General features: G+C 44.1%; 1 protein-coding gene and 1 long non-coding RNA gene across 2 annotated transcripts in view; both read left to right on the top strand.

The window, feature by feature from the left end:
- The first annotated feature begins 10 nt into the window (after positions 1–10).
- On the top strand, positions 11–3,736 carry LOC134515506 (uncharacterized). The gene is made up of 3 exons (XR_010071033.1): positions 11–324; positions 547–635; positions 2,570–3,736. It is a non-coding gene; the product is annotated as an uncharacterized LOC134515506 (long non-coding RNA).
- A 1,882-nt stretch (positions 3,737–5,618) lies between these two features.
- Positions 5,619–11,792, top strand: part of RHPN2 (rhophilin Rho GTPase binding protein 2) — a 30,816-nt gene continuing 24,642 nt past the window's right edge. Inside the window, exon 1 of the mRNA XM_063334549.1 lies at positions 5,619–5,758. Within this exon, the coding sequence (XP_063190619.1) occupies positions 5,690–5,758 (69 nt within the window). The 5' untranslated portion in view covers positions 5,619–5,689. The remainder of the gene's footprint in view (positions 5,759–11,792) is intronic.

The following is an 11,792-nucleotide window of genomic DNA, read 5'->3' as shown; positions in this document are numbered from 1 at the left end:
GGCTGTGGAGCCCCGGCCGGGTCTTGGGAGCCCCACTCTGCTCCCCGCCGGCCCCAGCGCGGTAGCGGAGAACCCGGAGGAGCCGCCCGGGGCTCCGCCGGCCCGGAGAACTCCGTGAAGAAGTGTGGAAAACGCTGCCGTGTGCTGCTCCAAATTAACGGTGCGAAATGCTGCCTGATCTCTTTAAAAGGTAGTAACGCTAGAAGAGGTTAAACACTTGACAGTCAACAGCCGTCCGATCGACTATCTGGAGGCACTTCATGCAGCCGATGAGGCCCCCGCGCAAAACGCCTCAGGAAACGGGCAGATTTTATCTAAACTAAGGTATAAAGCGCTGCACTCTGCTACATTCAGAACTGCACTCTGCATCAATACGAACGGGGGAGGCGTGGATTTAATTGAATTACGGGCTTTAGCAGATATATGGCAGAATTTGGTTAACAACATTGTTTTACAAAATATTCAGTAAGAACGTTCGCAGGAGTCAGTGCAAAGTCTGTGCATTCAAACATTTAGTAAAAGAGCCTTATCCCTCTGCGCTTTCAGGTATCTCTGCACCTCTCTGCGGAGCCTCGTATCACGAGAGAAACTTCTCCTGAATATATTTTATACAAAGACCACATAAGTATTCACCGGTAAGACCCAAATATTCAAAATTCGGATTTCAATTTTATGGCTTTTCACAGCGTTAGCCATGAGAAACTCACATGTCAATTTTGACTAATTTGATTTCTCAAGTTTACATTGTACCTTAATACTCAGATTCACTACAAGCAAAATACATTGTAACTTTAAAAAACAAACAAACCCCAAACCACCACAAACCCAAACAGAAAAACACTTCATTTTGTGACGAAGACAGATTCTATCAATCCATAACTTTTGTAAGCAAGTACCGCCAGTTTCTTGAAATCCGTGAAAATAAAGCACAACGCAGTCTCGGGAGATTCCTGCTGTTAGCAGATAGGGCTTCTGCACGTTTAGTGGTGTATTCTCTAATCCAGTATTTATGTGTGTTTGTATACACAGAACTGGTTTCTTTCAAAGTGAAACTACCGGAGTTTCATGTGGTTTCATAGGAAACATTCACACGGTTCCATGCAAATAGGGCGTGCTCTGTTTAATTTAGGTCTCTAATTCCCTTAAAAACAATATAGTAGAAGCCACAGTCATTTATCTACATGCATTATCTTTTCTCATCATTACTAATTAGTAAGCTGTTAGCTAGAACGTATAGTGGCAAAATGAGTTGTTAGCAGAGTTGCTGTTTCTCTTTGTTTAGGAAATAATTGTTCCTGAATAGTCAATTCTACGTGACTGATTTCACACACAGGCTTAAATAAACCTTTTTTCCACAATGTTAACAGAAAATCTTTTTAGTATCTTGTCTGTTATAGTCAAAGAGTTGGGGTAATCAAATACCGAAGTTTTCTTCCTTTTAAAGCTTTTATCAGATTAGAATTACTGTTGCATCCCAGTGGTATTTCCTTCGGTAAACTCTATCTCCTGTTTACAATTTTTAAACGAGGTGACAATTGCTATTTGTAGCTGTGAAACAAGACAGTAATTCCAGTGTCTTTCTTTGATAATTGTAATGAAACCAAAATATTAGTAGGTCAGTATAGCTTACATTTAAATTTTTACCATCATATGCTGGTGAGAAAAAAAAAATCAACATTTTTGAATGACAGCTCAAATACTTGCCAGTATAGACAAGGCTGAAGTTGAGCCCTCGAACCATAAATGGACTTCAGGCTTCAGTTTTCCAATACATTTTCAACATCTGTGTTTGAATTAGTACTTCAAGAAGGTCGACCATAAAAGTGTCTTCTTACATCTTTTGTTATATTCTTTAGAACCAGTTCTTCAAATAGATAACCTCTTGTTGATTAGTTTTAAGTTATAGAATCATAGAATCTTCATAGTTGGAAAGGACCTTTGAGATCATCAAGTTCAACCATACACACACACAAAAAAACTACAATCTCTGCCACTAGAGCATGCCCTTAAGTGCCAAATCTATATGTTTCTTAAATACCTCCAGGGATGGTGACTCAATGTGAGTCACTGGAACTTCAGACTAAAAGCAGCATAACTGATGTATAAAAGAAGGAAGCAAAAAACTGATTTATTTACAAGGATGTTATGTTAGAGAAAAAAAGGAAAACGTAAGTACAGGGAGTATAAAAATATATTAAATACACTACCGTGTTATTTTTCAAAACACAGCAAAAAGAAACAGCCAGCTTGACTTCACCTCTGCCTTATCTTGCATTCAATGGGAGTATTCCTCCCAAATATTTCTCCTGCCTCCTCATGGCTACTCTTATCAGTTGAGGCAACAGACACATGAAGCAGAGACCCTGAGGCATTGTATTATCTTCTACAAAGCACTACTTTTCATTTTTTAAAACAATGAACAAAAAAAGAGGTAATGAATGTTGTCCTGAAACACACGGATTTTCATCAAAAGGCAAGGCATTATCTGGGGAAAGTGGTGATGATTTTGCCTGTGTTTGGCCTTACATAGTTAATTCCCACTGAAATGGCAATGTCTTGTTTCCAACAGGATCTCACAGTAGAACAGACAAGACGCATCAGCTGTTCAATAGTTATTGGGATTTTTTCTCAGTGACGATGAAGGTGCAGCTCACCCATGGCCCCACACTGTTAACTTGAAGCAGCAGCGGTGAAATGCTGCAGCTACAGCCCACCATACCATGGCCATCCAAAGCCCTTATGCTGAGTTTGTGTACCATTTTTGTACCATTTTGCTGTTGCTCAGTAAATAGCTTGGTGAGGAAACCTTCTGCTGGCACTTCTTACTTGCAGTTCCTGTCTGGTCACTTTTCAATTCATCTGTCATAAAATGCAGAAGAACTTCTTTTGTTTATGAGAACAACTTCTCATTCTTTACTCTCAAACTTTTCCAACTTGAAAGTCTCCTCCATTCAGTAAATGGATAACAGTCTCAAAGCAGATTCATAGCGCCATTGCTACTGGGTCCCCATGCCGTGTGTTTTTGCCATTCTCAATCTCTTATTTTTTCCCAAAAATAAATATTTGGAAAAAGTTGAGAGTGGGGAAAAAATTAAAAAATCAACCTATGATCCCTTTTCCTCTCTCCTCACTTAAAACCTCCCTACGGTAGCCAAGATTTGCTCCTTAAGAACTGCACTCTTCAGAACTAAATGATGATGCCAACTCCACGAACTTGCTGCAGTTGGATTCATGGACCATAAAGCTACAGGCTGCCAGGGTTACTGAAGAAATCTTATTCTCCTCCTGCTCAGAACAGAAGTTTACTATTCAAAGTTTACCAACAACAGGGGGAGAAACATGTAACCATGTGTCAGATTAGAATTCAAGAATCGACCTGGAGAAAGGGCAGGAGTTGATGCATACTTCTCCCTTCACACAGGATCATTAACGTGCTTTTGCTGATAAGCCTGTGTGTCTCTGGGACAAAAGCTGTCTTTGAGGCACGTGTTACCATCCTGTAGCCGCAAGGCCTGTAAAATCACCAAAAAAAATAAACCACCTCTTTCCGGAGAGCCGCACCTGCCCCTACTAAGTCAAACCAGATTCATCTCTTCAGTATGTAACAGTGCACCAACACACGTCCCAGCAGGAAATTAATTTCCCAAACCCAGACCATTTCCTAGCAGCCAAAGAGAAGACTAACGATGGAATTTCATATATTCACATATTTTTCAAGAAGGGGGAGAAGGACAAGATTGACTGAGCAAGTGGAGTGATACAAACATAACAAATATGGCACATAATCTGTACACGTACATAGATATCATATTTACTGTGGTGTGTGTGCCGTGAGGCTATCCAAGTTCTGGTCCCTCTTACCTCTGATATTGTGGGACAGTCTGTGACAACTCAGTCTCTATCATTCTCTGCCTGTTTTCAGTGTGGCCATTGTCCGGGTCACCTGCCTGGTGAAGATCTGTGAAGATGCACAAAGCCAGAGTTCTGTAAAACAAAGACAGAGATTCGATGCAGAGATAAGATGCATTGCTTTCAATTTCAATACTTTAGGCACAACCTGCTGATCTCCTTTGGATGCAAATTCTGAAGCATTTGATGCTTTCTCAGAGATAGTGCCATGTCCAGTGAACCAGATCACTGAATTTAGTCTCTTCTGATATGAAAGATAAATATCAACCAAACATCTGCACCTATACGCCCCTTTCTCTGAGTGTCCCAGGCTCCTAGCCTGTCATTACTCCATCGTTACAGTGCAGCAAACCAAACCTCCGATTAATCCTGAGAAACTGAGAAAGTCTGCGGTATGAACCTGCCTCTATTTAGGAATTCTAATAGCAATCAAAAAGCTACCAGAGACAAGATGTTTAACCAGTTGGTGAGAAGAGCAGGGACATGTGTTTTTGAGGGTACATCAGGTTTCGAAATGCTGTAAGCTGCAATTTACATTCCAGGGCCAGGGAGCACTGCTACCCACTCATTACCCAGCTCAGCCCCAGCCGCTGACACCATGCAGTCACCCTGTGCCTTTTGCAGAAGAGCATATGCGCCAGATGCAGACAAAACTTACTGTGGCTTACTTAAGAAATAGGGTATCGGTCCTAACACCATCATGGCAAAGGGCCCTTTACCCAAATGAGGGGAGGGCACAGTGAGATCGGGTGGCTGTGGGGCACTGGGTGATGCACCCAGGACAGTAACAGGAGGAGCCTCTAAGAGCTGCCCAGGACTTTTCAGTTTGCTGTGGAAATCTGCTGTGTGTAGCACCACTGACTTAGGTTTATTCAGAGAATCCACCAGCAACGAAGAAAGGCTGCATTTTGTCACCAAGGTGTGTTAGAAGTATTGTACTGTGCAGAAACATCTGCAAATTTGTGTTTTACACATGCCCATGATAATAGTCACTCATCAGGTTAACTAACTGACCCTTTGGCCTGGCTACAAACTCTTAGGACGTTATTTGGAGTAATAGCCGGAGCCTTTCAATGGGATCAGTTTTCAATAAATCCAGTGGAAGCAGTGACAACTCCCAAGATGGTCACATTAATACTGGTTTAATTGCCAGATCCTATCAGCATGGCCTATGCTGGCAAATTACGAGTTTACCTCTCATTTATATTAATTTAAACTAATTTATATGTATTGCATTGGAGTTTTACACTGATCTTGAAAGATTAAAATTTTAAAATACTTTTTAATTTGGGAGGCAAGTACATTTTCTAATAGCGCAAAAATAATTTAAAACTTTTTTTTACACCCCAAATAGAAATTGGAGCAAGTTGAACCACTTTCCCACGTTCCCTATTTCTATTTAACGCGTAATTTGATACATTCACCCAGTATCTTTCGGATTACTGAAGAAAAAGGAAGAAGTACTGGTGCGAGTAGGATGAGAATGGGGCAGAGCGCAGTTCCGCGGGGGCAGGTCTCTGGCTCCCGCTCCCCGAGGTGCCGGCTACGGCCGTTTTCCGCCTCAAGAGCAGCCCCGGCTCCAGCGGACCGAGCCGCCCCCCACACCGGCACCCGCACCGGGGGCCCCTCGCCCGCCGCGGGGCTGGCGGGGGCGGGGCCGGGGCGGGGCCGCTCCTCCCCGCCGCCGCCGGGGGCGGAGCCGCGCGGCGCCGTGGGGCAGCGGCGACATTTCCCGCAGGGTCGCGGCTGCCCGCAGCAGCGGAGGCACGAACGGAGGGAGATGACAGACGCCCTGCCGCCCCGCGGCTGCCCGGGGGCCGAGCCGGCGGAGGACGGCTACTTTCGCAAGGTGGGGGTCGCAGCGGCGGGCTCGGGGAGGCGGCGGGGCGCCGTGTGTCCCGGGGACGCCGGCGGTGTGGCGGTCCCCGTCCGCCGACTGCCTCGTCCCGGCGGAGCGTGGTGAGCCTGGTCCCGCCAGCGCCCCGGGGCGGGGTCCGGGCGGCGCTCGGCGCTGCGCGGGTTTCGGCTCCGCGGGGTCCGCGGCGGCCGCGTCGCGAATGCCCGGTGTGTCGGGGCCGGGCCGCACCTGGCGGGATCGCAGACGAGTGAAATCACGGCGTTCCCGTCCCCGCGCTCTGCCCTGTTCGCTCCGCGCTCGCTCTCTAGTAAAGTACCTGGTGTACCTGCAGGAAAGGTCACTGGAGTAAGGCAGTGAAGTTAACAGGCTCCTTAGGAAGTTCTTAATGAACATCTGCCCTAATTACTTTTCAGACTGAGTGGGCGGCCTGTGCCATAACCTGCACCCGAGCTCTTCCTGCACAACAGTCATTATAGTTAATTATGGCCTGCGAGGCAGCCCCGCGGGCTCAGCTGGACTTCACCGGCAGCGCCGGCCGCTTTCCGGGAGTCCTCCCCCCGCCGCTCCCGAGCTCTTTTGCTGGTGGGCTCCGAGCAGCGGTGGAGGAACGCGGGGTTCGCTGTGGACTCTGGATCCGACACCACAAACAGCTTATTCTGCGGAGCAGAGGGAAGAAAAGCCTCGCACACGGGGTTGTCGCCGCTCCCCCGCGGCGCACCTCAGCGGGGTTACACGGAGAGGGCACGTCGGCCTCGCTCGGCTGCCTCTTCACAGGCTGTTTGGTTTTTTTGCCCCCAGTATTTACCAAATTCATAAGCTTTCAGGATGTTAAGCATCAGTATCACCCTTTAGCAAAGGAACTGTTTGCAGCTGGAAAGAGTGAAGTTGTACCTGGGCCAGCCGCGCTGCGAGCAGTCGGTACTGCCGTGGAAATAACTAGACAGGCTGAAACAAAACTTTTACCCAGTCTTGTCTTGTTTCTTCATTTGAGTAATCCTACTATAATATTTGGTGAGTAATCACTTCTTTCTTAGTAGTCCGTAGCAGGAAATCCCGAAGTGTGGCAAAGTCGTAATTATTTAGAGTTTTCACAGCTATGTTTTCTATAGTATGGGATGCTCGTAGGCTGCCTTGAGGCATGTTAGTAAAAAAAGTTGACTTTTCATGAACTTGTTAAGTTAGATAAATCAACTTTTCCACCGCTTTGTTTTTACTGATGGGGACTAAATGAAGTTTAATAGCCAAGTTGTGCTTCATAAGTCATAAGAGGAGTATATCTTCTGCATTCAGACTTGCTAAAGGGGGCTGAGTTTATTTTCAATTAAATTGCTTTATGTTAGGGATAAGTTCACTGAAACAGCATTAGATCAATGTAAACCCCATACCCTGGAAAAGAATGAAGTTTTTCTCATATATGAAAGTACTGTAAGGTCAATTTTATACCTAATCATGAGCATCTTCCTCACTTTTGAATTACTTATATCTTAAGGCAGTAGCAAATGGATATGAATTTGATATTAAATAAATCTGGGTGAGCCAGTGTTGCAGTGCTACACTATTACCTCTGCTCACTCAGATCTTTGAAAGGTTCATCCAGCTCATAAGTGTCTAATAGAGTTGTAAACTTCAGATCAGGCTAGATGTTCAAAGCCTTCTGTCCCTAAAATTTAGATGTAAGCAGGAAACCAGTATTCCTTGTTACACATTAGTTGAATGGTCTCAAAGATCAGAGCTTTCATTCTGACTCAGTAGCTCTAGAAGGGGGCAGGAAAGAAAAAACAAAGCAGTCCAATTCCTGGAATCTTGAATAGATTTAAGCTGTGAAGCCAAGGAGATACTTTGGGGAGAGTCTCGTCTGGCCTTACGTATTCATCTGCGTGGCGTGCCGGGTGACTTCATATGACTGAAACCAGTGATTGCACTGTTTGCGTCTGCCCAGGGTCTCCCTTCTCCCCCGTTCCTTTGTATCGCTTTCCCCTCCCTTTTTAAATCATGCTTCTTGTTTTCCTGAGAGGATTGGTTTACCAATTTTGTTGGTGCAGAATCGCATCAATTTCCAAGGCTGGGCCTCATGTTTTTAGATGAAAAGACACTTACTTCATTGTCTTTTTATTCTATAAGCTGTGGAACAAGGTGAAAACCCTTGCTTCATGTCAGTTCTGGTCACAAAAGGGCTTCCAAGCACTATTTGCATGATGAGGTTGCCTTCCATACTTTGCAAAAATATTGTGCACAATGAAATTTTATAATTGAGAAATATCGAGCAGTTCATACAATATCCATTTCATATTTTCTCTTGATAAATGGATTACTGTGGGAAGTATACTCAAGGTTTGTATAGTGCCCTTTTGTGTAATATGCTTTTTAAAGTCTTAAATACAGCATACCAGAAAACGACCCTCAGTATCCCTAAGATACAATATGTAAAACAATTTATGTACTTAGTTCTTGTTTAGCACTTTTTTGTTTTTCCTGTAGGGAGGAGGTGCTGTAAAACTATGACTGGCTCTACATAAAGGGCTGTGACCAGAAATGGGGAAACAGATACCCAGTCCTGTTTCCTGGTGTGACTACTGTCACCACATTAGAAGGTTGGGCTCGCTGTGACGCTGCCAGGTGAGTCTGAGGAGTGCTGGGTGGCAGCTTCTGCAGCCCACTTGCACCCTTCCTCAGACTCCCTCTCTTCATTCCCGTCCTGCAATGTCAGAGCTGCTCTGTAGGGACCGTCTCCTCTTTCCTCTGCCCCCTCTCTGTCCATTGTCTCCTTTTTCCTCATGGCAAAGGCCCATCATATTTATACAGGCAAAATTAAATTTTCCTTAAACCCGCAAGATGCTTTGAGTTGGCTCAGATGCTGCTTTTTTTTTTTTTAAATATCTAGTTTTAAAGAAATTACCTGTTTGGGCCACACAGGGTATATGCAACTCTGTCAATCTTGCCCCTATTCCCTTCCCCTTATATCTCCCCTTCAAAACAACCCTTTTTAACCATTTGATTAGCTGCAACCAAACTTGTGATAAGGATTTTAGTTTTAAAAACAAAACAACAACAAAATCCTTGGTGGTGTCCTGAAGAGGATCTGGCAAGGTGAAGAAGCATCTTACTTTCCATCAAAAAGAAGATGGAGCTTCTGTCTAGAATTTTTTACTTTCTGGGAGGATAACACACCAGGAAACTGTTTTTGCTACTGTTTTGTTTATCTTGACCATCACGTGCGGATAGCTTAGTTCAATATATTCCATGGTACATTGCCAGGGCGTGCTGTACCTGTGCTCCTGGGTGGTGCGAGCGCTCTTGGAGCGGCAGCCTTGTGCCTCGACCTCCTCTGTGCAGAGTTCCACATTCTTTCACTGTTACTGGCAGCAACCTGTGAATCAACCATGCATATCCCACACGTCCATCCAGATTCCGCTCCCGGTCATTCTTCCCTATGAAAGAGTTTGTGGTCAGCAGAAGATAATGACAAAACTAATGATAAGAGCAAAGAACAACTTGTTTTAAAAGTAGAGCAGGGCATTTAGACAGGATGGATTTTTCAACAGGCCGACAGTAATTAAAGCAGGTCAGTGCTCGTGCTGCTTTGCTTACGCAGGATGCCTCGCTCACCTCTGGGGAAGTTACTCTTTAAGCTTGCTGTGGCTCTGTGGATTGCTTGGCCTCTCAGAACTCTTCCTGTTTTTTTAGTTACTTTTGAGTTCTCGTGGGAGAAACAACTCTCTTTTTCAAGCTGTTCTCTCCTTTCTTTTATTTTTTCTCTTTTTCCTTTTTTCATTACAGCACACCACCCCGCTAAACCAGTAAGTTCTCACAAAGTAAACATCCTCAAAACCCATCAAAATACAGAACTCAGGATATTTATAAAGTAGTACTCATCCAGTCACAGGATCCAACACTTGCATGGTGATCTACTAGTAGGGCTATGCCTACCCTGGTGGTTTGTTTGTTTGTTTTGTTTTTGTTGGGTAGGTAGGAGCAGGGCAAGGAAGAGATACAGTAGAAAGAACTCGTTAGGTATCTTTCACATCTTGGTTTACTGCTTTGTGACACCTTACGCAGACTGTAACTTTTCAAATGGCCTAATCAGTCAGGAAGTTGCAATAAATTGTAAGAAAAAGCCATAGTTCGTATTCCAAGCTTACCCTTTCTGTAGCTCTCCAAGCTCCTGCTGGTGCAGCACTATGCATCCCATCGTCAAAGCAGTTGTTTTGAATAGCAGTCCATGTGCTGCAGGAGGACAGCTAGCTTAATGAATCTTTAGATTCTGATCATTTTAATGAAGATGCTTATTTTCTTTTCCCTTTCTTAAAGCTTTGGTTCCATCTGTGAGGCTAGATACTTATCATATAGACCAAGCTGATGATTCAGAAAGAAGGACAGTATGTATTAGTCCTCCCTGTCGGGGGAGAAGGCTAAAAACAGAAAACAAGTAGTTCCATAAATGAAGCACCAAGCTGAAAATGATGATAGGTATGGTAACCAGCTCATGAATCAGCACTTCCCTAATTAACTCTCTCTCCTCCCCCTCCTTAGCTTTTGGGGTTTCTTCTGCTGTGGCTAATGTGTCCGTCTGCCAGAGCACGGTGCTTCCTCTGGCCTTTAGCTCATGGGGGTCTCTAGTCATTAGTAGCCAGGCAACCATCAACACTAGCATTGACACAGCAATATTTATTTGCCTGTTTCTTCTCTTTCCACGTGCCTGGCAGGACAGAAACCACGTTGCAATGATTCATGCCATATCCACTCATTGTACACAAATTCATAAAGCCTGAAAATGAAAGTAGGCAAGTAGGCCTTCATGTGAAACTAAGAATCATTGAAACTTGGTTAGTCAAGAGACAGACATCTCTGATGAAATATTAATTTCCATTTTGCTTAGTGAGCTGTGTGACAAGATGGAATATTGTATAAAAAATACATATTTGGAATTTAATACAATAATTAGTTCTAAAACTTTATATTAATCTTTGGGTCCAGGCACTTGGAACTGTAAAATACTTGTTCATGGCACAAGTGGACCAGGCTATGGAAGACCAGATCTTCCGTCCCCGCTGCTTTGGGTTTTTTGGCTTTTTTTTTTTTAACTTGGTTAAAACTTCTACGGATGAAAGACTTGCAGTATACAGCTAAAATTTCAAAATTGAACTGGTAGAAATGTGCAAAGAAAAACTTTAATTATAGTAGTGGAAGAAGGCAAGGAAAGAAACATCATAATTTAGCAGGACTTAGGATCACTTCTAGAAATACTGGTGTGAATCATGCTGTTTACTGCAATTGCTATTACAGCCAAAGAACTTATGTGCATGTTAAATTACATACACATTTAGATATCTGGAGGATATGGCCATTTGCGTACACTGCTGGGCTTGACAAGCAGCACAGGTTGCACTGGCTGGAAAGGAATGTTTTATTTTAAGTAAGAAGGCACACCCAGTTTCAACTCTGTGTCACCTTCAGACAGTGTGTGGCTCATTTTAACAGTTCAAACCACCACTTCATAAAGCATATTTATGTTAATTTCAAATGCTTACTGAGATTACTCATTGTTTGGCAAACACTCATGATTTTTGTGTCCATCACAACTGGATTTCTGATATTAAAAAATACTTCTGTCTTGCCATCCACATTAAATACAACTGCTTCTTTATTTGGGACCCATACTTTTGGCATCTGTCTTTCCTCTGCGGTGAGTGGTTGCCCAAGGCCTAGAGCCTGAACTTGGAAAACCACAAGGGTACTGCCTGTGCCCCTTAGACTGGGGGGTTTGAAGGCTCCTTTGGATGGAGGTAAGCACTGGTGCCTTGTACAGAGGCAGGATACCGTCCATCCATAGTTAACCTGGAGTACATGACAACAGGCTTGCATCCCTACCCTCTCTTCCCCCATGCAGTCTGTAGAATAAAATCTCCCCTAAATCCCATGCGAGTCCCAAACAGCCAGCCATGTCCTGGCCCTGCTTGAGCTCCTGCTCATGAGCAGGCTGTGCCTGGCCAGACAGAGACAGCATCCCATTCATAATGCAGCTGTT

The sequence above is a fragment of the Chroicocephalus ridibundus genome, chromosome 4, assembly GCF_963924245.1.
Source record: "Chroicocephalus ridibundus chromosome 4, bChrRid1.1, whole genome shotgun sequence".
NCBI classification, from domain to species: Eukaryota; Metazoa; Chordata; class Aves; order Charadriiformes; family Laridae; genus Chroicocephalus; species Chroicocephalus ridibundus.
This window is presented reverse-complemented; position numbering and strand designations above follow the sequence as displayed.